At 54.4% G+C, this 22,386-nt stretch overlaps 10 protein-coding genes across 10 annotated transcripts; 8 read left to right on the top strand and 2 right to left on the bottom strand.

Annotated features, from left to right (window-relative positions):
• Positions 1-758: 758 nt before the first annotated feature.
• Positions 759-1,145, top strand: CTAM01_01963 (uncharacterized protein; the record flags this gene model as incomplete). Its single annotated transcript, XM_060518003.1, has 1 exon — positions 759-1,145. The coding sequence occupies one exon, from the start codon at positions 759-761 to the stop codon at positions 1,143-1,145; it is 387 nt and encodes a 128-aa protein (XP_060387537.1).
• Positions 1,146-1,585: 440 nt separating this feature from the next.
• CTAM01_01964 (uncharacterized protein) lies at positions 1,586-1,861 on the top strand (the record flags this gene model as incomplete). The annotated part of the gene is made up of 1 exon (XM_060518004.1): positions 1,586-1,861. The coding sequence occupies one exon, from the start codon at positions 1,586-1,588 to the stop codon at positions 1,859-1,861; it is 276 nt and encodes a 91-aa protein (XP_060387538.1).
• A 923-nt stretch (positions 1,862-2,784) lies between these two features.
• CTAM01_01965 (FYVE zinc finger) lies at positions 2,785-3,714 on the top strand (the record flags this gene model as incomplete). Its single annotated transcript, XM_060518005.1, has 2 exons — positions 2,785-3,258; positions 3,328-3,714. 2 exons carry the CDS (start codon positions 2,785-2,787, stop codon positions 3,712-3,714), a joined length of 861 nt encoding a protein of 286 aa, XP_060387539.1.
• Positions 3,715-7,843: 4,129 nt separating this feature from the next.
• CTAM01_01966 (GNS1/SUR4 family protein) lies at positions 7,844-9,323 on the bottom strand (the record flags this gene model as incomplete). Its single annotated transcript, XM_060518006.1, has 2 exons — positions 7,844-8,506; positions 8,559-9,323. 2 exons carry the CDS (start codon positions 9,321-9,323, stop codon positions 7,844-7,846), a joined length of 1,428 nt encoding a protein of 475 aa, XP_060387540.1.
• A 376-nt stretch (positions 9,324-9,699) lies between these two features.
• CTAM01_01967 (uncharacterized protein) lies at positions 9,700-10,116 on the top strand (the record flags this gene model as incomplete). The annotated part of the gene is made up of 1 exon (XM_060518007.1): positions 9,700-10,116. A coding segment is annotated over one exon (417 nt), but the record flags the coding sequence as incomplete, so codon positions are not given.
• Positions 10,117-10,854: 738 nt separating this feature from the next.
• CTAM01_01968 (uncharacterized protein) lies at positions 10,855-11,091 on the top strand (the record flags this gene model as incomplete). Its single annotated transcript, XM_060518008.1, has 1 exon — positions 10,855-11,091. The coding sequence occupies one exon, from the start codon at positions 10,855-10,857 to the stop codon at positions 11,089-11,091; it is 237 nt and encodes a 78-aa protein (XP_060387542.1).
• Positions 11,092-11,295: 204 nt separating this feature from the next.
• CTAM01_01969 (uncharacterized protein) lies at positions 11,296-11,788 on the top strand (the record flags this gene model as incomplete). Its single annotated transcript, XM_060518009.1, has 2 exons — positions 11,296-11,339; positions 11,380-11,788. The coding sequence occupies 2 exons, from the start codon at positions 11,296-11,298 to the stop codon at positions 11,786-11,788; spliced, it is 453 nt and encodes a 150-aa protein (XP_060387543.1).
• Positions 11,789-11,808: 20 nt separating this feature from the next.
• CTAM01_01970 (uncharacterized protein) lies at positions 11,809-12,564 on the top strand (the record flags this gene model as incomplete). Its single annotated transcript, XM_060518010.1, has 2 exons — positions 11,809-12,343; positions 12,422-12,564. 2 exons carry the CDS (start codon positions 11,809-11,811, stop codon positions 12,562-12,564), a joined length of 678 nt encoding a protein of 225 aa, XP_060387544.1.
• Positions 12,565-15,002: 2,438 nt separating this feature from the next.
• CTAM01_01971 (GMC oxidoreductase) lies at positions 15,003-17,680 on the top strand (the record flags this gene model as incomplete). Its single annotated transcript, XM_060518011.1, has 5 exons — positions 15,003-15,481; positions 15,561-16,644; positions 16,714-16,798; positions 16,862-16,947; positions 17,009-17,680. Coding segments are annotated over 5 exons (2,406 nt in total), but the record flags the coding sequence as incomplete, so codon positions are not given.
• A 1,433-nt stretch (positions 17,681-19,113) lies between these two features.
• Positions 19,114-21,391, bottom strand: CTAM01_01972 (molybdenum cofactor biosynthesis protein 1 A; the record flags this gene model as incomplete). The annotated part of the gene is made up of 2 exons (XM_060518012.1): positions 19,114-19,865; positions 20,077-21,391. The coding sequence occupies 2 exons, from the start codon at positions 21,389-21,391 to the stop codon at positions 19,114-19,116; spliced, it is 2,067 nt and encodes a 688-aa protein (XP_060387546.1).
• Positions 21,392-22,386: the final 995 nt, after the last annotated feature.

The following is a 22,386-nucleotide window of genomic DNA, read 5'->3' on the forward strand; positions in this document are numbered from 1 at the left end:
GTGTCAAAAATGGCTGGACAACTGGAGCAGTTCGTAACTTCGTACCAGCCAGGCAATAAAGTGACGAGGCGGGAGGGCGACGTCAAGTGGGGTTTTGGAGGGCCATCGTGTCTCAAAGGTTCACCCCGACAGCTTTCTCGCCCACCGCTAATTTACGAGCTACAGGCGCTACAGAAGCATTATTGCTTTTTTCTCTATCCTGTGTTTTATTTTATTTTCTTTGTTTTTTTCTGCTCGCCTGCCTGTCTTCGAAACCCTTGGAACTGGGTAACCTGGTCACTTACTTAGGAAGCTGGGGCAGTTGAAGCCCGTGATCTCGAATGACACGAGCTTGGCCGTCTACACAGTAGAAGCTCTGCAAAAGAGCCAAGAGTCCCTACGAACTAAACCTTAGAGGAAGGTACAGAGGCCGTTTGTAAGGATAGGTTCGGTATCCCGGGGGCGTTAGCGGCGGCTTGACTGCGGCAAGAAGAAGGAGACTGAATTGAAGACACGCGAGCAGCCCCGTTGGTCAAGGAGGTTCCCAGCGATCTTCATTCAACGACGTGGGCAGCGCGGGCTAGCGGCGTGGGCCGGGGCATTCGCCTTACGTACAGAATAGCCGCTTCAATTTCAGGGTCCTTTTGGCTTCTGGAAGATTGTAAGCAAAGCTGAAGCAGCGTCGGACCTTGCTTCTCGACTGGGCATGGGGGGGGGGGGTTGATGGTCACGGACGAGACGAGACGAAGGGAACAATAAGCCGGAGCAGCGCACGGAAGATGAAGCGAGCAGCAGAGACAATGCCGGGGGCCGTGCTGAAAATGGAGCGAAGAAAGAGGGCGAGCCTCGAGGAGGAGGGGGAGGATTGGAGGCTAGAGGAGGAAAGGAGAGGAACCCGCGGGAGGCTTGGAGGGCACTTTCGGAGGAGGGAGTTTCGACTTTCGAGCCACTGTGGAAACATATTCTTCCAGGACCAGAGCCAGAGCCAGAGAGCCAGAGGCACGGGAGGCTATCCGTTCTGCAGTGGCAGTTGGGACGAGACGAGGACTTGGTGGCCCCCGGGGTATCGTCCTGAGTTGGACAAGGGTTGGGACCTCTCTACAGCCAACCACAACCCGGGTAGAAGACCGCTGCCCACCCGGCGACAGGACCAGGGCGGTGGCTAAACCGCTTCCAGGCTAGAGGACGCTTGGCCTACTTTGGCTCTGGGCCTCTTTTTGGCTGTGGCTCTGGCTCTTGTAGCGGTCTTTTCTTGGAAGGGCCTTCCGGGGGAGGTGGACCACGGCGCGGAATTGGGAGGGGGGAGAGTCTGAAGAGTGAGAGAGAGGGTGAAGTGAGGACGGGGATTCCTTGCAGCGCGAAAGGGCGGTCGCCGCCGTCGCCGCCGCCGCTGCGATGATCGTGGCCGCCGCCTTTGCGCCTCACGTTTCCGCGGTCCCAGGGTTGTCGTACCGCGCTCCCTTGACTTACTACTAACCAAGTGGTGGTGTGTGGCCTGAGCTGCTCTCGCCGCGGCTTTTTTGAGGTTTCCCACGGGGACTGTAGTGACCATATAGGTTTACAGTATGCTGCTTTGGTCGCGATATTGTTTTGGCTTGAAGGTTGTATGTATGTGCTGGAGTTGAAGAAAACTTTAAACTCAGCAACGTGTGGATGTAAGTTGGTAGCGAAACCAGAGAAACGGCGAGGCAAAGCGTTGTGGGCAGAAGAAAGTGACGATGGGCCACCTTTGAAGGAGAGAGTACGGTACCGGCGGTATGCACAGAGGAAAGGAAAGCCATGCCGAGAGAAGATACAGAGAGAGAGGCAGAGGGTGTGTGTCTTGTTTACTACTGCTTTCAAGTCTCACGCCCACCATCCGTCTCTTAGAGCAGATAGGTAACGGATAGAGAGCGAGAGAGACGACGAGAATGAGAGAGAGAAAGCAGAGAGTGAGAGGGTGGATGAGAGACACGCCCCCCTTCTCATTCCTCACTCTCTTTCCTGTCTGTACCGTCGTCTACTAACTGCGTATGGTCTGGCACTGGAGGAGAGGAAGAGGGCGGGCAACTCCCTCCGCCAATTGCCGCAGGAATAAATCTAATAGGGAACCCGCTCCCGCATCCCCCCCCCTTCCCTTTTCCACCCACCGCCCATAAGATAGTGTACGTACTCTCCTACAGCGCACCCCCCTCCATCCGACTGAATCGCCCTCAAGGCTACTGGGCCTCTCATCCTCACGCCCCCCCTCATTCCGCACCCCCGAGTCTCGTCCCATCCATTTAGACCCCAAGCATCCCGCCCAAACTACTTCACCAATCCGCTCCCCTCCATCGCAACGCACGCATCTTTATCTTGCTGCGATTGCCTACTCACTCACCACTCCCGATCAGGTCATCTTCACCTCACTTACACCTCACATTCACAAGCAAACCCAAAAAGTACGACCTCGTTTGGTGGCACAGCGCATCCTTATCTCTACACCGAAAACCACCGTCCAACACAACCACAACTATACCCATACCTCTACTATCCCCTTGGGCACCGCTTCGATCTGCGGTTCACACCAGGTTTAATACCAAGCTTTCCCGAACAAACGCGACGCCAACAACCTCGTCCCGCTCCTTTTTTCTAATCACCAACCACTTCGCCGCAACAACTATTCGTTGCTTTTCATCATCGATTCTCACGAGAAATCAACCACGCGCCCTTTCGAATTCCAGCAATCGAGCGCCTTGAACATCTAGGACGCCCTGCATCCTTCACCGTCGAGCTTCACTTACACCAACAATTCCTATAAACCAACCTCACCTCGACTTCGACACAATGGCAACCGACCTCATAATGCCTACCCTCGCCGAGCAGCGCGGCCCCTCCTTCTACCCTCAGGATCGCCCTCACTTCACACACACTCGATCCCACTCCTTCCAAACAGTACCGCAACCGCAGCCCTTTCGCAACCGCACATCACCCTTGAGCACTCCTCACGAAGGCTCTCCCACCTCGCCCAAGTCGTGCCTCACCGAGTCGGTTCGCCCCGTTTACGTGCCCGCCGTCCTCCGCCCAAATCAGCACCACTCCAAGAAGCCGCGCGCTCCCAAGGTTGAGGACCTCGACGGCGAGGATTTGCTCTGCTTGCGCCGCGCCAACAGCAGCTTCATCAGCCTCCCTGGCTTCAGCGTTCTCGGAGCCAAGCTGTCGCGCCGCTCTACCGGTGACAGTGGCAAGGTTATTGACCTCGAGCTGGACCCTGAGCTCTTCCCTGACGTCGCTGGCGAACCCACTCGCAAGCACTGGAAGGTATGTTGGATCTATCACAACAATCTCGCCCTTTTGCCTTGAAGTATATAACTAACAAAATTCCAACAGCCCGACTCCGAGTCCATCATGTGCGACGACCCAACTTGCAAGCGCAAGTTCAACGCCCTGAACCGTCGCCATCACTGCCGCCGCTGTGGCAACATCTTTTGCGGCACCCACTCTGGCGAAGCCATCCCTCTGGACGAGGACTGCAACTACAACCCCAGAGGAGTCCTCGCTCGCGCCTGCTTTCACTGCTTCACCGAATTTAAGGTATGGAAGAGCCGTAACGGCAGCCGCAGCGGTAGCGATCAGAGCTCCGACTCCTCTGGCACCCCGTCGAGCCCCATCGTCGCGAGCCCCGTTGCCCCGATGATGCCTGGCATGCTTCCCCCTACCAAGGGCCCCGAGGTAGCTGCTAGTGTTCCTCGCGACTGGAACTGGAGCACATTCTAAATGTACACTGTACATTGGAGACGACAAAGAAAGCACAAGGGTGTTCTCGCACCCAGTGGATTACGACTCACGGCCTTAATGAAGAGCGAAACAATAGAATCATAGACTTACTCACACGACGGTGGCGATTCTCACTAGCCGCCCCGACGACACCAGACATGGAGAGTCACCAACACACCCCTTCGACTCACACACCAATACCCATTAATGGACTGCACCATGCGTCACCCATTATCACTTTTACCCGCAATAGAACGCCTTATCGGTTTTCGAGCCCTGCCGGATTGGCTTGGACTCTGTTTTGCATTTACAGCGTGGCGTTGGACGGACACTCAAAGACTCGGATTTGGCTTTGCCAAACTCCCCTCATATCAATCGCATATGGAAAAGGGTTGTTTTTACGGGAAAGCGATTCAACCGGGCTCTTAATTTTCAACACTCCAGTTTCTACGGAGTTTTAGCGGCATACCCCTCTGAAGGCTTATACCCTGATGTGACGGCCACATGCTTTTCGCACCGCGTACTCGGATCTCCATCCGGGGGTATGACTATCCTACACCTGAGATTGGGGGAAAAGAGACGAGAGGGCGGAGCAAGTCGGCCGAACGCCTTCATGGATCGGCGTTGCGTGTATTTAGAGTTGCCGTCACCGTATTGGTTGATGGTTCGGAGATCCAGAGAGGGGGGATGGTGGGAAACAACCTGGACGGAGCGGACGCGCAGCCAACTTTGTTCGCGCTGGCGGCCGAGTCCAGCCGCTTTTGCCTCTCACTCTTCCGAGGTCTCGGAAGAAACAATACAAACAATTGCAAACAAACTCTCCCATTGACTGTAAGCGTTGGCTCATCGGTGACTTGTGATTTAAGTCATGTATGTGATTCATGTTCGAGGGAGTGACTGTTGAGTCTGTTTTGTCTTGACCTTGGCGGCCGGAGCTCTATGGTATCTCGCGTGCTGATGCAGATGATGAAGACGTGCGGCAACATTGCTACTATAAAAACAAGGGTGAGTGAGCTACCAGGATATGAGAGCACCGTGGACCCCGGTGCGCTTACTCCTGGAAGCCCAGAGGCTGGTTGAACTGGTGGTCGAATGACTACCAATCACCAGGCCTTCAACCGTTTTGGTCTCAGTACTATTCTCTCATATGATGGCCTACGAGGATGAGAATCAGGAGGTGTTTGTCATCGGGAGTGGGAGTGGTCTTTTGAATATTCTCTGCTGAATGGGACACGAGCGTTGAAAAGTGGTGTTATCAAGGTCCTGCGAGCTCTACGGTTCCCGTGTCTACTAATTAGAAGGACTCTCCCACAGGTTTCTAGGTGTTATCACATGAGTAAAGTCTTTCCTGGTCTCAACTTCACACGATGCTGACCGAGAGGCCTAATGAATTGTCGTTCTGTCGGTTTAGGCCATGACAACGGGATCCCTTAGTCACGCTCTATACACCCCTTTCCTAAGGTTATGGCAGCTGCTGCCTGCAATTAGTAAACATTCATGATGTCTCTCTATTTGTGAGCCGGGAACATTCGTAACACCGCTTTCGATACTTGACTCACCGCCCAACGGTCAGATGTCGTTGACCTGTGCGGAGTAAAATCGGTCAGCATAGGTCGTGTGCGGTGTAAGGCAGGTCGTCGGTCGTTGGTGGTGGTGGGTGGTCATCATTCTTGAGCCGAAGGTAGCCTAGCGTTCTGCATTGAGTCGAACGTCGGACCTCGACGGGTCGTTTCCTCTGGTGATCTTGTTGTCTCTTTTCTTGCTGTCTGTAGGACTGATCGCATTTTTCTTGTCCCATTCAATTAATTTGTTTCAAATTTCCCACGCATGGCTGTGCTGCTGATATTTTGATGTCTTCTTCCTCGCGAGATTCATTGGTATCTGCGAGTTGGGTGGAGAGAGTGTTCCCGGGTAGGCTAAGCCCGACTTGGGAGCTTCAGTAGCATGCGAGGAAATGCAAGATGCGAGGCCCAGATATCTAGCTAGGAGAGGCGGTCACGGTGAGCAAGAAGAAGAGGAGGTGAGGCCAAACACACACCTATAGTAAGGTAGCCTCCGCGCCTGCTGCGGTTCGACTTAGCTTGAGAGGGAGCTTGGGGAAAGAAGAAACTAGGCGAGAGGCTAGCTCCTGGGTGCCTAGGAGCTTGGATTAACAACGAGAGGAAGGGGGGTGTATGCATGTGTAGTACGTGTACCTGGGGTAATTTGAGTATGTGCTTTGTATGCTTCATCGCCGTAAGCGTCGTTGTGATTCGTCTACCTGGATCTCGCCGCCCTTTTCTCCAGCACTGCTAGGTAGATGACTCTGCAGGGCCGTTGTTGGCCTGGCTTGTGGCGGCAAGGAAATTATTCGAGTAAGGTATGGGATTTTGGTTTGCTAGTACCTTGAGAGCCTCCCATGCCGTGGCCACTTCACTTCTTCCAGAGTTACTGTCTTCGAGTCTGCTCATCGCAGGCGAACATGACGAAGTGAGTGAAAGCTAGGTATCGTTCCAAGTAGTCAGGTATGTTCCCATGTGTGCAGGACGCGAATATGAGTTAAGAAACACTACTACCTATTTCCAAATCAGCACGACCTTGATTGGGATACAATACATGACGGAGGTAAAGTCGCACAAGGTTGGACGAAAGCAGCGGACATCGAAAACGATCAGCAAAGGGCTAATGGAAATCCCCACCCCCGCGAATCCACAATCCCATGAGTTCCCCAAGATAGACTTGCTTGGTTCCTTCTTGCCCTGGTTTATCTTCCCAATTCATACAAGGCAGTGCCTATTCCGGACGGGCGTTATGCGCGAGTCGAAAGACGAAACGTTGTACCCTATGAACGAGCTCTCCGCAGACAAGCAGGGCGTTCGATACATCTTGCCACACAAGATGAGTACGTTTCGAGCTTTTTGCGCCTCATCGTATTGTAAAGCCTTTTTTTATCTGTTTCCAGACTCCGGATCATAACTTGAGGTTGACTAAATAGCATATTCATTTACCTATGCACTGCGCTTGGAATTGAGTCAGGGCGCAAAAAGGGCAAACAAGAACTACATGGCGTGTAGAGAACGAGGCTTCGCGGTAATTTAATAATGCAATCTATTATTCAGCGATAGAGAGAAACTCGCTTCAGGGTTCAGTGGCGAATTCGACTCTCTCGTATCGTGGCCGAACCCGTTTCTGGAAGACCGACGACGACTACCTTGCCCACACGCCCCGGATACCAGAAATACGCGTGGCATTGGTCTAGTTGACAATCTTCAGCAATCGTTTCGATTTACACGCATTCATCAGTACCGTAGAGAATTCATCAAACATTTCAACTTGGCGACTCATTTAAGCAGCTCTCATGCAGCGCGACGGGGTCGTACGGTTTCACTCGAAACCAGAGACAACTTGCCCCAGAAAACCCAGAGACAAACAGCCAAGAGATCGACAAGGTGGATATGCGGGTGAACAAAAAAGAGAGAGGAGAGACTGAACACGGCATACTAATTTGGGTACGTCCACCACCCCCCTTCCTCTCCCCTCCTTCCGACCACATCGGAGTGAGCTCCGGTCTTGGCCCCCACCGCATCCGGAAGACGACGAAAATGCGGAGAAGATGGTCCGGCTGATCGGGCCCGAGAGCTCGGGTCTGTATCCCATAATTTCGCCGCCACCGCGTCGTCACACGAGGTGGCTTTCCCCCTTTTCCCCGTTCCGGGAATGTTGTACAACTATGCTTCTACACCCCGGATGTGAATGATGGAAATCCTGATAAACACATTTCCTAGGCCGTAAATTCGACCTGTCACCACTTCAATAAAAACCAATCTGCACGAAAATATTTAACATGTAAAATTTCATATTGATGATGACTATACATACTTGCACCGGATGGATGACACCCGGCTCGCCCTATTTACCCTACGCGCAAAATGCAAGACACTAGACGGTCACGACTAGATAACGAGCGCTCCGGGTGATGCGAATGCTATACCCCAATCATGTTTTCCCAGCTCAAAACGCCGTTGAATCAAACCCAATGCCGCCTCCACGAGAAGACCTCTTTCAGGCTTCTCTTCCAGCCGTGTTTCCCCCTTTCCCCTTTTCCCATTACGTCCTAAATTCAGGACTAATCCATGCGTGCCAACTTTCGCTAGTGCTTGGCCTTGCCGTTACCAGCGCGCTTGGGGCTGCCCTCGACGTTGTACGAGGCAGAGCCGTTGTAGATTTCGCGGTTGACCTCGCGGGCGGCGTCCCAGCCAGCCTTCTCCGCAAGAGTAACATTGCTCTCACGGCGGGCCTTGCCCTTACCCTTGGGTGCGGCGGTGCTGCGGCGGATGTAGCTGCGGATGAAGAACATGACGAACAGGTAGGTGAGCGGTGCCAGGTAGAGGACGTTGAGCCAGATGGCAAAGGTCTCGCCGCTGGTGGTAACGCAGGGCTGGGTGACGAAGATGGTCTCAGCAACAAAACCGGGCTGAGGGGGGGCAGCAGCGGCGGCGGCGGCGACGGAGACAGCGGCAGCCTCCTCAGCGACCTTAGCAGAGGCGCCGAAGACCATGTCCTTAAGAGCCTCAAAGGCGCCAGTTGCGGCAGTAGCAACGGTCTCGGCGGCGGTGCTGGTGGAAGACTGGGTGATAGCATCGGCACCCTTCTCGGCAGTGTAGACAGTCACGGGGACAGTGTACGAAACGAAGGAGTGGGCCATGGCGTAGGTAGCTCCGACAAGGAACTGGGTGATCTGGAGAGTGGTGAGGGTTCGCTTGATGGCCATGGGGACGCGGATGTTGAAAGCGGTGATGGTGTAGTAGGTGTACTAGACGACTGTTAGCAACACTTCAGTTGAGCAAAATAGGCGCAAAACTTACCATCATGGCATGGATGAAGGAGTTGACTAGGACAAACATCCAGATAGGGGCGGACATGTAGCGCATACCAGCCCACATGCACATCATGGCACCGGCGTGGTGGTAGGTCTGGAGGGTGGAGCTGAGCTTGCCCTTGGCGAGGATGATGAAGGTGTCAAGGACCTCGTAGAACTTGCTCAGGTAGAAGATCCAGCCGTAGAAGGCGAGTCCCTCGTTCCAGATTCTGCCAGTGGCCTCGCGGCTGGGGCGTCCATCAAAGCCAAGAGCGTTGTTGCCGGTCAAGCTGGACCAGTAACCGACAGTCTCGTTGTAGACGGTGGCGGCACCGAAGCCTCCGTTGCCGTTGAGCTGGCAGAAGCTGTCGGCAGTGGCAGCCAGACCATTGGGGCCAAAGGGGCTCACAACGCTCCTACGCATGCCGCCGAGCATGCCCCAGAAGGTCCAAGCCGAGTAGACGGCGAGGAAGACATTGTGCAAGACGACAAAGGCGAAGAAGGGCTTGGTCTTGCTGATTCCCCAAGGCTTACGGTTGGTCGAGTTGTTGTACTTGTTCAGGAGCTTGACGGTGACGGCGTAGAGAGTGGCAATGGTGATGGGCACTCTGGGGTCAAGAGCGGCGGTGAAGATATTGTCGGGAATTTGGACCGGAGGGGCTGCGGCGATGGACCCGGGGAAAGGTGGGGGAATGGCCATATGCGCGCCATCGGGCGGGAAGGTGAAGAGGGAGGCGGACGGGAGCTCGCCGAGCACGGTGACGCCGGCCATGGTGGGGGAGCTTAATTGACCAATTGAGTCGGGGCTTGGTTTTTTGGAAAAAGTTGCGGTCCCGCCAATGCTAATTGCTCGGGCGTTGGGGAATTTGCTGAGTCGCGGCAATTGGAGTGACAAGCTAAAAGCAAGCTAGACACACAATGCACGCACGTTCGAAAGTCGTTCTTGACAGTAATGTCTCGGCACGAAGACTGACAGCTGTAGTGCTAACACACACACACGCAGGTATTGGGTCGATGGTGGAAGAGACGGTAGTCGGTTCGATCGTCGAGCGACTGGTATGCGGTCCGGTCCAGAAGAGGTGGTGGACGAACGTGGGAGAGAAGAGAGGACGAGAAAGAGAGAGAAGGAAGCTCTGTTTCTCTGAAGGGAGTGGCACAGAGAGATCTGGCGAAAGAGAAGGCTTGAGACAGAGGCCAAGACAACGTTCCAGTCCGACGAGGGTTTGTCGAAGGAGACGAGAGTGTGCCGGGTGAGCTTGGGAGAGAAGAGGAGAATAGAGAAAGAAGAAAGAACAGCAGAGACGACAAGGTCAATGCGAAGGGATCCTCGAGGTCTTAATATGGGGAAGGGGAAGGTTGAAATTCTGGATGAGAGAGTGTGTGACCCGTCACCCAGAGAGAGAGGAGTGGATAATGTGCTGGGACTAAGACCAGCGGCTCCTCCCCTCCCACCTTTTCCCCTTGCCTTACCTTACGGATACCGTGCCTTGCCTTCCCCTTCGTCAACACCCCTCCACCCTGGTACACCAAGTACCAAGTATATATTTGTATGGACGGATACGTAGCTTCGGGTGAAATGATGGATCTGGCGGGGAGTGTGTCTTGATCAGGAGTCACTCAGCAGTCAGGGAGAAAGCGGGAAAGAAGTTTGTCTCTTTTGCTCGGGCTTTAGTCATAAGCAATGCTGCTGAGGCCAAGGCGCAACGCAACGGCAAGAGAACGGATCAGATGCGAGGCGAGACGAGGTGATGCAAGTCAAGACCATACAAAAAGCGCACGCACGTCAAGTTTCTGCTTTAGGATAGTTGAAAAGCACAACGGGAGGTGTCAGGTGCGGCACGGCCAACGGCAACGGTACGGTGGCCGGTTGTCTCTGCTCCAGACTATAGCTAAGGTAGAGTCTGGTGAGTTCGGTGGAAGATGAGGTATCTGATGTCGTGGTGTATTGTCTTGCGGCTTGCCTTGTCATGTCTCGTCCTGCTCACACTAGTTTCTCAATGCTATGCGACGTTAAGCACGTACTGCTCATGTACCTCACACACTTAACCATGCACTTACTCTCACGACTTCTCTTGCGAGCAACATACAAGAAGGACTAAGGTCAAGAAGAATTAAGGTAAAGTCTTGGGAAGGTCCAGGTATCGGTGAATTTGGAAGCTCGAGATCCAACGTGCCTTCCTTCGTTCCTCCTCCCTTCTGCGTGGGAATACATCACGTAAGGTACCTGACCTTAGGTGATTTTAGGTACCTCACCGAAGTACCTGACAATAACGGACGGAGCAAAACCCAAAAATGCCGGGAAAATGCAAGCGCACCTGGCCCTCGCCGCCTTCCTGAAGTCGCAAGTCTCTCGTGCGCGCTTGCCCGGCTTGTCGGGTGGCCGCGGGAGGTACTACTCAATGTGGAATCCACCACTGACATCCACAGCCTTCGATTCGACACAGCAGGTCCTGCCAAGCTTCAAGAGGCACATCTTCTTTCCGTTCTTCCTCACCAGTGACCAGCTGTCTGGAGACAAAAAACCGGGGCCTACAGAGTAGGTATCCATTCGTACGTGAGTATCCCGTCTGTACCTCCACTCCTAGTGTTGTGGATACTTGCTGGGTACACCAACATTGAACATTGTTGAGAGACACATGAATAACACCTTCAAGCTCGACAACGGACGAAAGGCACCGCAAAACCATCACCGGTTTACGTTAAGGCAAACGGCCTCGACCACATTGGCACTACTGGATGGATGGATGAACGGGGGTGGGTTCGGTTCGGTTCCATCTTCTCATCCAAGCTCAACTTGGTCCAGAATGACCAAAACCCTCACTTTTTTGCCTCGGCTTCTTTCGACATCATCCTTGTTCCGTCCTTAAAGCCCATCCTGGCGCCCGAGGCATGGGGGCATTTGCAGGATGGGCCCGAGCAACGCCAAAGATACAAGCTGCTAAGAACAAGGGCGGGGGGGGAACCAACAGCTTGAGCCTTGAAGAAGACGACGAGTCGACAATCGTTCTTGCCAATTTGCGACTGACTAGACGGCGATATGGCAACGCCGAAATGCGTCTGCGAACGGGTTTTCACGCCCGGAGCAAATGTCCCAGAAGGGTTCAACCAATTAAGCATCGCACGTTGGACGAAGCAAAAAAGCCTTTGCGCCGCGGCGCCCCGTATCAGTACGTCTGGTCTGTACGATACTTCGCAGCCTTTCACCCACCGATTCGCGCAGTTCGTCAGGCGCTTTGAAACGGTTGAAAAGCTGCGACATGGATCTTGCTTGGGCACGTTGCCGGAACCCATTGCCCAGCCCAGAGTCCCAGACATTTGTCTTTCCGACAACGGCAATGGCGCATTGGGAGCTTTGGACACCAGCTCCAACTCTATTTCCGGGACATGGCCACGGCTTCCTCTCGCCGGCCCAATCTCGACACCTCTGTTGGCATTATCAGAGCTCGCAGTGCCACTCGCTGTCTTGCGCTCAGTCAGTGCCCTCAGGTCACGCTACGTTGGACGTTATGCGATGGCTACACGAGAGATCACCAAGAGATCAATGTTGGGCAAGGCCCGCAAACACAACCGACTCTGACGAACTCCCATCGGGGGCTCCGAACTCCCGACGGGTGTTGGACTTGATAATCGCGAGTCTAGTAGTCAAGTCTGCGCAACGCAATTCTCATCCTGGAGGCTTGCAGCCGGGTTGTCAGGGGGCCGTGGCCATCGTCGTCCTTCTGGAAGCCCAGGCTGACCCTCCTTGCAAGTTGCCCCTGGTCCGTTGTGGGTGGTTAGTGGGGGATGCGGCAGGTACTTTTCATCGTTGACACTTTGTCTGATAACGTCAACGTGAGCTTTTTGCATAGTACACTAACGCGCATGAAGTAGTTCACGTCACGAATCATCAAGTGTCCATCCGCCGTGGAGCATGGCTACCCGACCTTCGTCCTTTTTGTTGGGGGAACGCTAAGCCCAATTCTGTCAATCTTCTCTTCATCGTATCGAAGTTTTTTTTTCTTCCCTTTCCTTGATGATTTCCACTACTACGGACGGTCTTGCTGGTAAGGACCCTCTTTCTCCCGTTATCTAATCATCACGAAGTCGCTGGATGACCATCATTTGACATGTGAGCGACAAGGGCCTCGATCTTCACGGTCCCCCGTGCTTCTCAAAGCGGAACGCGACCATGATTCCGTCATTTGTCGATGATGAGATTGTCACACGAGCTCGGAGCAGACAGCCTACTCGGCCGGAATGGACAAGAGTGTATTGCTTGATGACAACAAGGCTTGCTGGTACGAATCCGAAGTACATCTTGAAGCCTCAGCTTGGAGTCTCAACCTGCACAGATATAATATAATGCGCTGGTGGTAACACTCACACGACAGTATTTTGCGCACCTCTCGTGCCTCTTTACAGTACAGTCGTTTACAGCAAAGCTGTCTCCCGTAATACATCTTCGTACTCACGGTGGCCTACCACAGTTACAACACGGAAATCAGCCGACCAGGAAGAGCTTGCTGGCTTACGCGCCTTGTTCGCCGTCAGTCAACAATTCTTCACAGATCGACTCTCACATGCATTTTTCAAGTCGTTCTCGTCTCCTTTCCCCAACAAATTCGGCTTCAAAGGCAAACCCCGGCCCCAGCTTCCCCTTTGAACCCTCTTGGCCGCCAGACCGCCCATCGCCAGATGACACCCAGCCCCCCTTGCACGGATGGAAAGACCCGCCGCTGGACCCTGAAAAGTGCCCACGTCTGGTTTAGCCGCGACCTGTAGCTGCAGGTCTGAGGGGGAGCCAATCTTGCATTTTTGGCCACCGTACCCACCGGGCCACGTCCGCCTGCTGTCAGTGTCAGGTCGATTCGCCGCTTACAAGTCCGCTCGCCCGGGCACGCAGACCCCCGGAGAAGTCGGCGGTGCCACGCGGTAGACCCGATGCGCCACCGGCAGTCGAACCTGGGTGCCCTGGGGCCGGGCTGCGCCGTTTCTCTCTAGCGCCGGACCGGGCAGTGGTTCCTTGGCTTATGCGTCGGCGCAGCACACGGTGCCGGGTGTCTGCAAGTTGCCAGCCGTGGATTGGAGCGGCTGTGCTTGAGACGGAAGAGGCGGCGGGCCACCAAACACCGGGCCCGTGACGACCAGTCTGGCGCCCACGAGGCATACAGCTTTTGCAGACATTCGATTCTGGCACTGCTAGTTGTGATTCTCCGACTGAAGCTCGTGGCCATGCCAACGAATCATCCGATTTCGATCGCATCCCAATAAACAACTTCACAACAAGGCCAGCTGAGAAACATATGTGTTTTCTTGCCCGTTTCACTCAGTCCATGCGAGCCGAGGCTCAATGCTTCCCGGCCAAATCGCTGAGACGCATCATCGATCTGCCCCACAATCTAAGAATCTCACCCCAAGCCACGGTAACGTACGATCTGCAGCAGTCAACCCAGCATCATTCCTGTTGATATCGCTGTGCACTTTCAAGGTGAACGGGCGGGTCCGACGATCTGACCATCATCTGGGGCCATGGTGGCTGAAATATCGACAAACATAAGCTCGCGGCTGTGTCGTTTCAAGACTCAGACGCTTGGGAAGTCTGAACATGAGGCAACACGTGCAGCAACCGCGTCTCTCTTCCTTCGACAATTGACATCGCGTGGTGCGTCTCTTTGCTCCCATTATAGTGCTGCTTCATGCAGTGGGATGCCGTGAATATGGCGTCGAAAGGACCTTTGGTTTGACGATGACTGATGAAGAAACTATCGGGTTCCGACGAGGGCCCGTTACGATCGAGCCAAAGTCCCCGTTCCCCGCATCAAGCAGCTTCTCTTGATTCCCCGTTCCCGCACTACGCCACTCGCCCCCGGGTTGAGAGGGTTACATGCGCCCAAGTGCCGCTCAGTAGCGCCATACCCCGCCAATGCAGAGAGTAAGCTGCACATCTAGAGGTGTTGACAGCTCTGCTGGCCAGGTCCGGTGGGGGGAATCATAGGTCCGAGACTCCTCTTTGAGGGATTCTGCAACCACAAACAAAGAGACGGTTCAGAACTAAACATGACGGCCAATCTTTAGCCGCAAAGCTGGCGGTTGACTGAATGTTCGACCACCCCAATAGCATACCGGATCGGGAATAGGGTCCCATCCGCCTGAGGAGACAGCCACAGCGAAAGAGAGAGAGAGGAGATGGTTATGGAGAGATCCATTGAGATGCTTCGTCGCACAGACCCCGCATCCATGGCAAACACGAACCCCTGCAGCACCACCATGCGAGCAGCAGGGGGCTGCCAACGACGACTCGTTTTCCCGTTGCCTTCCCACCCACACATCCTGACATCAGTTGAGCATGAGCTTCCGAGGTGCCTTTTCATCGCTCATGTGTCAATTGGGACTATAGCTAACTCCAAAGCTGCCCCTCATCCGACTTTGCGTAACTTTGTTATTGTCATTGTTCTTCTACCCCTTCTTATAGCCATTTCTACGTTGTATCGCGTTGTACCACCGAACTGTTCACTTTGATTACTATTCTCATCTTTCTGTGTTTACTTACCATCACGCTCCAATCCACTTCATCATGGCTACTCTGCCAAAGACCATTCCTGGCACCGCCGTCGAGCTCCAGCTTCCGGCGCTGCCGACCACCGACTTTTGGAACGAGACTCAATGGACCGTTCTGATGTCCTTGCTCGAGGCGGTCCTCCCGCCCATCTCACGACCGGCGACTCTCACAGACACGGCAAGCCAGATCCGAGTGTCCGATGCAGAATATGCGGCTGCGCTCCAACTCGCCCAGAACACAATGAAGAAACCGCCTTCCGAGGAAAAGTTCCAGGAGTACATGGCGCACAATCCCGCAAAGGAACCCAAATTCATCGAGAGTATCACCAGGACACTGGCGGCCCTGCCTTCCGGCGCGCAACGTCAACTCGGTGGCGCAATGGGCGCTCTTGGGTAAGTGATGGGCCATGAACGCCACCACGACGCTTCACTTTTGATCTTCACCGTGAACCAAAACTGACCAAACTGACAGCACGCGCGCCGGCACGTTGTTTCTCACTGGGTACTGGACCCCAGTTCACCTTCAACCCATAGAAGTTCGTGAGCAAATTTTGAAGGCTTGGCAGACGTCCAGGCTCCCCACAATCAGGGTTCTATCAAAGTCAATATGTCTCCTGGCGCAAAAGGCCGCCGTGCAGACCAATCCTTTATTCATAGAGTTGACGGACTATACCGACATGCCGGACTTCCAGACGCACGGCGAGGGCTTTGACTTCAACTTTATGCAATTCGAGTCGGCTGGCGAGCCAGCCGTCGTAGAGACCGACGTCGTCATCGTCGGGTCGGGCTGCGGAGGAGCAGTCGCTGCCAAGGTCCTGGCCGAGGCCGGTCACAAGGTCCTCGTTGTCGACAAGTCGTACTACTACGCCCCGAGCCAGCTGCCCATGTCCCAGGATGCCGGCTGCTCGTTCCTGTACGAGAACGGAGGCTTCATCACCAGCGATGACAACTCGCTCAACATGGTCGCCGGCAGCTGCTGGGGCGGCGGTGGCACCGTCAACTGGAGCGTCAGTCTCCAGACCCAAGGGTTCGTCCGCAAGGAGTGGTCTGAGCAGCGCGGCCTGCCATTCTTCGCCTCGCCCCAGTTCCAAATCTGCCTTGACAAGGTCTGCGATTTCATGGGCGTCAGTACCGACAAGGTCCGCCACAACCACCGCAACCAGGTGCTGCTGGACGGGTCCCGGAAGCTCGGATGGCACGCCGCCACGGCCCCGCAGAACACCGGCGGGATGGAGCACTACTGCGGGCAGTGCCACCTCGGCTGTGGGTCGACTGAAAAGCAGGGTCCAACCGTGAGCTGGCTGCCGGCAGCGGCGGGATCTGGAGCCAAGTTTATCGAGGGCTTCGAGATTGAGAAGGTCACCTTTGACGAGACCAGCGGGTCCAAGCGAGCGACGGGCGTAGTTGGAAAGTGGGTTTCGAGGGGAGCCAACGGCAGCACCAGCGCGGCTTTGGAGCAGCGGACCACACGACAGGTTGTTATCAAGGCCAAGAAGGTTATCATGTCGGCTGGATCAGTTTCGAGCCCCTTGGTGCTGTTGAGAAGCGGTTTGACGGTAAGTAGATGATGTCGTCCCTCTACTGCGCTCTCACACGATTACGCTGCTAACGTTGGATACGTTTAGAACCGACACCTCGGTCGTAATCTCTATGTCCATCCCTGCAATTTTGTAGGAGGCTACTGGAAGGAGGACTGCAAGCCATGGGAGGGTGAGTCACTCAAAATACATCGCAAATCCATATGTCCTGGTTGCTGACGTGAAGTGAACACAGGCGGTATCATCACGAGTTACTGTTCCTCATTCGAGGACCTCGACAAGGCCGGTCACGGTGTGAAGCTGGAGCCTACTTGCATGATCGTACGTCCCAAATCTAAATTTTGCAAGCCAATTTTTTCTTTATTCACTAACACATTCACAGCCTTACGCAATCCTGTCCAGCATGCCCTGGCACTCTGGCCTCCAGGCCAAGCTCAGCGAGCTCCGCTTCCGCCACTTTGGTGCCTTCATCTCCCTCACCCGCGACCGCGACCCCGGCCGCGTGTACCCGGACCCCATCTCCGGCCGCCCCCGCATCGACTACGTCGTCTCCGACTTTGACCGCGCGAACACCCTCGAGGGCGTCGTCGCCCTCTGCAAAATCTGCTACGTTGAGGGCGCGACGGAGATCCACGCCGGTCTGCCCGGTCTCGAACCCTTTGTCAAGGAGGACCACGCCGAGCCTCCCTCAAAGGAGAAGGAGACGGCAGCCGCGTCGTCTTCGGCTTCGGACAGCGGCGACGAGGCGATCCTCGACGGCGTCAACGATCCCAAGTTCGTCGCGTGGCTTGATAAGTTGCGTAGGGTGGGCAACGCGCCGCCCGTGGCCATCTTTTCGTCTGCGCACCAGATGGGTACGTGTCGTATGGCGCCTAACGAGGACGAGGGCGTGGTGGGACCCAAGGGTCATGTTTGGGGCACGGAGAATTTGTTTGTCGCGGACGCGAGTGTTTTCCCTAGCGCCAGCGGGGTGAATCCCATGATTACAAATATGGCGATTGCGGATTGGATTGCGATGAATGTTGGGAAGGAGATTAAGGCTGAGTTTTCGTAGAGTGGGGGGAGTACTATAGTTTCTGGGGATGGAGAGGATTTTTAACGAGAGAGTAAGTGGGGGATTCAAGTGAGATTGTATAAAAGATGAAGGAGACAGAGAGAGAGAGAGAGAGAGAGAGAGAGAGAGAGAGAGAGAGAGAGAGAGAGAGAGAGAGAGAGAGAGAGAGAGAGAGAGAGAGAGATTGGCGGAGTACATTTTATTGTAGCTATACCCAACTCCCATAACAGATGTCGCATTTTGGTGTCATGTTTTACAGCATTCCAATATCCCGGCGTTGAAATGCGCTAGTGAACAGTCACTCACACGGAATAAGATCTAAGTAAGGGCGTTGAAATGCATTGGCTCTATATCGATCTAAGCTTGCTGTCCTATCATCCACAGACTGGACCTTGATAAATATTTACTTTATTAAGAAACCAAGAGCCCTTGGCCGGCTCATCTGCACACCTTCTCGGCCGATGTACTGTGTATCTCTTGATATAACCGCTTGCCTACGTAGATACAAATATAGCTATTACAAGATATCCAAGGTGACAAGGCACGCTAATTTGAAGTCCAAAATCTTGGTCTCGGATGACTGAAAGGTACATGACTCATATCTGACTCACAACATTTACTGAAGCTGGGCTATACTGCTCCTTAGCAGGAGCACGACAAAATCCGGTGAAGCCATTCACTCACTCGGACTAGACAAAGCGACAGGTTGAAAACCAGCACACAGAGACCTTGTAAGGTGATTACCTATTACCAAATACTTCGTAGAGCGCGTGCTGATCCGGGCCATATTGCACAATGAATACTTTTTTGAAAACGAGGCGCGTGGTAGTGAATGGTCTTTCATGAAATCCGGGTCTTGAATCTTGTCGCTTCTTAAATGGGGTGTTCTTTGATGGAGGGAGAAAGGGGGAGTGTGTGCCATTGGCTCGTTTGTTAGGTACTTCTGTCTTGTCAGTCATCCCACCGTGATCGCCATGGGTCTTTTGGGCTGTGGTATTGCTGTTACTGCGCACGACCTTGTACTTGTCAATGAGGAGGATATTTTTGAGGTGATTAGATGCAAATTGGTCTGGGTGTGTGAGGTCTGTTTCCTATCATGGTACTTTAGATGTGGAGTAATGTAGTTAGGTTCGGGATGCGTTATCAAATTATCAGTGATTCTTTTCCTTCTTCAACTCACTTTCTGGAAGCCATCTGTAGTATCTGTTCGCAATTGACTTGAGGCTGCACCTTGATATTCTAGTTTTCCTATCTAAAGGTCCAGGAGTATTATTCAGATTGGGATCTGGTCTACTCCAGGATGTAACCGGTCACTCCAAGCACCGTCTCCCATGTCCATCAGCTGAGTTATTGACTTTCCGATCTGTCACCTTCGATTATCCTCTTTGTGGCCATGACGAACTATAAGAAGATATTTCACGAACAAACATATATTAAGGCATCTCCCACCGCCCACTCTTCCCCCCATCCTTCAAAACAACCCTCAACCCCCCAATAACCATCCCCTTATCCACAGCCTTACACATATCATACACCGTCATCGCCGCCGCCCCAGCAGCAGTCAAAGCCTCCATCTCGACCCCCGTCTTGCCCTCGCACTCGACTGTCGCCTCGACGCAAATCACCGTCTCGTCTTCAGCGTCGCTGGCCGGCTCGACCTCGACGCCGATGTGAGAGAGCAGGATCGGGTGGCACAGCGGGATGATGTCGGGCGTGCGCTTGGCGGCCATGATGCCCGCGATTCGCGCCGTGCCGAGGACGTCGCCCTTTTTCATCTGGGAGGCGCGGATGAGGTTTATGGTGGATGGGGAGGAGAAGGTTATTGTGCAGGCTGCTTTTGCGATGCGTGCTGTGGGGAGTTTGGCGGCGATGGAGACCATGTGGGCTGAGCCTGTGGGGGAGATGTGCGTTAGGGATGGTTTGGGGGTTTGTGTGTCATTGTATTTGTCGTTGGTGTCCTTGCTCTTCTTGTCGGAGTCATCGTTGCGGCGGCGGGTGGTTGCGGAGAAGGGCCTGAGTTGAGCGTGGTGATGTGGTGTTGCGGATAGGAGGTGGATGGGTACCCCTGGCACGCCTAGAGGACGGCGTGAAGGTGCCTGGGTGAGGCTGATGGGCGTGCTCATGGACATTGGCTTGAAGACCCTGGTGGGAGACGACAGACGAGAAGGTTGAAGCGGTTGAGAATCTAGATAGACTATTGATTCAGCCTTCCATTCGTGTGCACATGCATACTTATATATACGTTCCGTATAGGATCCCCTTTGGGCATTCATGCCACGCGATCATCCCCTTGGTATCCAACGCCGTCCCAATGCAAACAAACCAAGCAGGCAAATCCTTCCCTCAAAACCAATGGACCAAGAGTGTAGGAGAGAAAAAGGGCCGCGGTTACCCACCTATCAAGATCATCGGCCTGTTCTTCATGTGCTCCAGCTCACCAATACCCGCATGCTTCTCCTTCTTCCGCTTGACAGCCATACCAATGACGTCCAAGAGCTCCGCCTCGTTGAGCGCCGCGCCCAGCGGCTTCCCAGCGTCTGCCAGCCCTTGCCGGCGGTCCATCTCAATCTGCTTCATCGCCTCGAGCGCCGCCTCGTCAATGGGCTCGCCGCCGTTGGACTTTCGCAGGATATCCCGCAGCGAGACCTCGGTGTTGCCAAACAAGCACACCTTGAGATTCCCGTCACTCGTGATGCGCAGCCGGTTGCACGTCCCGCAAAAGTTGTGCGTCATGCTCGTGATGAAGCCGATCCTGCCCGCGAACCCGGGGACGTGCCACGTCTTGCTCGTGTCGTTCTTGTGGTCCTCGACCTTGGCCAAGGTGGGATACGTCTCGCGGATGACGTCGAGCATCTCGGCGTAGCCCAGCATCTTGCCCTTGTTCCACTTGTTGCCGTCAAAGGGCATGTACTCGATGAAGCGGACCTCGACGTCCTTGTCGCGCGTCATCTCGACAAAGGGCCCGATCTCGGCGTCATTGCGGCCGCGCATGACGACGCAGTTGATTTTGAACTTGATGCCCGCGCCGGCCTTGTTGAGGGCAAAGATGCGGTCGATGCTCTTCTTCACGGCGTCGAAGCCGTTGCGCCGGGTCATGATCTGGAACATGTGCGGGTCCAGAGTGTCGAGGCTCAGGTTGACGCCGGTGAGCCCTGCCTCGACCATGCTGTCGAGCTTGCGGTGGAGGGAGAGGCCGTTTGTGGTCAGGCACAGCTCGCGGAGGCCGTGGGGCCGGAGGGCGCCGATCTGGTGCATGAGCGGGACGATGTCGCGGCGCACCGTGGGCTCGCCGCCCGTCAGGCGGATCTTGGTCACCCCCTGGGAGACGAAGACGGAGGAGAGCAGGACGATTTCCGGGGTGGTGAGAAGTTCCTTTGTCGGGGAGAGCGGCACGCCTTCTTCGGGCATGCAGTAAAGGCAGCGAAGATTACAGCGTTCCGTGACGGATATGCGGAGGTAGTCATGCTGGCGGTGGAAGGTATCGGTGAGGAAGTCGGAGAAGGGCTTCGCATCCTTGATGAGACGCCGGCGGGTGGTGAGTGGTTGGTGTTGGGAGCTCGGTGTGACTTGGGCTGCAGCGGCAGCCGCATTCAGACACCTCCTTTGCGTGTGCGTGTGAGGTATGCATGCCGACTGTGATGGTCTGCATCGCTGTGATAGCTGGCCGCTGCTGCGCAAGGCAGTGCGAGGCCATGATATGCTGTGTCTCATGTCGCTCTATCTCAGTATGAGGAAGTATGAAAGGCGATGAGTGAGACGAGCTCCGAGAAAAGAGAAAAGAGGAATAATCACACGCTGCTCATTCCCATGGCTGACACAGACACTGACATGTGATGATGGTTGTTGATGAGATGAAAGTAGAGGCTATGAAATGGATGAAAACTAGATTCGAACGAGAGTGAGGAGTGAAATTGCTATCACGGCGATGAGATATGTGACACTGTGAGTCAGCAGAAGCGTGGCGATTACCTATTTGTGAGTGAGGTAAGCCCGTCGATAGACGACAGACAACACTACAGCGACTACTCTGCACCTAAAGTGAGACTAAGTGAGGGGGAAAAGAGCCGCTCAGTGCCGCTGAAGGGCGTATGCACAAGCACAAGCACAGGTCACCGGGGCCGACGGAGTTGGGCGAAGGATGTCTGGACTCTGGCGGGGTTCGGCGGCGTCTGAGGTGCTGGCGAAATAGGGCAGTGGTGATTGGTTCCCGGCGTTCTTTCCCATCGTCGTCCGGCCGGCAACTTCCATGGAGCCGGAGAGAGCCCGGACACTGGACCATTGTGTGCTGTGTAGAAAGCGCGACCTGACTAAGCCCTCCCGGTGAGGTATCTTGTGTTGCTGCCCCGCGCTAGTCCAAAACAGGAATCAATGTAAACAACCAAGATGCAGACGAGCACCTTGTTTCCTTCCATTGCAACAACGGCTTTTCTTCAAGACTCCACCGCTGCCGAGACTCAGGAACGCTTGCCCAATTCATCCTCACCCAAAAGACCAAAAAGAAACCCTGCTTCGTTTCGTTTCGGCAAAAACACCCGTCCCTTGCTACTTCCCCAAGTAATACTCGGTACGGAGTAGACCTTTACTTACTTTGTCTCACTTTCCTAAACAAGTCAGGCTCGCCTTTTGGTAGGTATCTTACGAATACGCATCATAAGTACCTGATCAAAGTAAAGTACCGTACCTGGGCTTGATATCACTCTCGCGCC

This window comes from Colletotrichum tamarilloi (genome assembly GCF_030869305.1).
Source record: "Colletotrichum tamarilloi strain Tom-12 chromosome Unknown Scaffold_4.1, whole genome shotgun sequence".
Classification (NCBI taxonomy): Eukaryota; Fungi; Ascomycota; class Sordariomycetes; order Glomerellales; family Glomerellaceae; genus Colletotrichum; species Colletotrichum tamarilloi.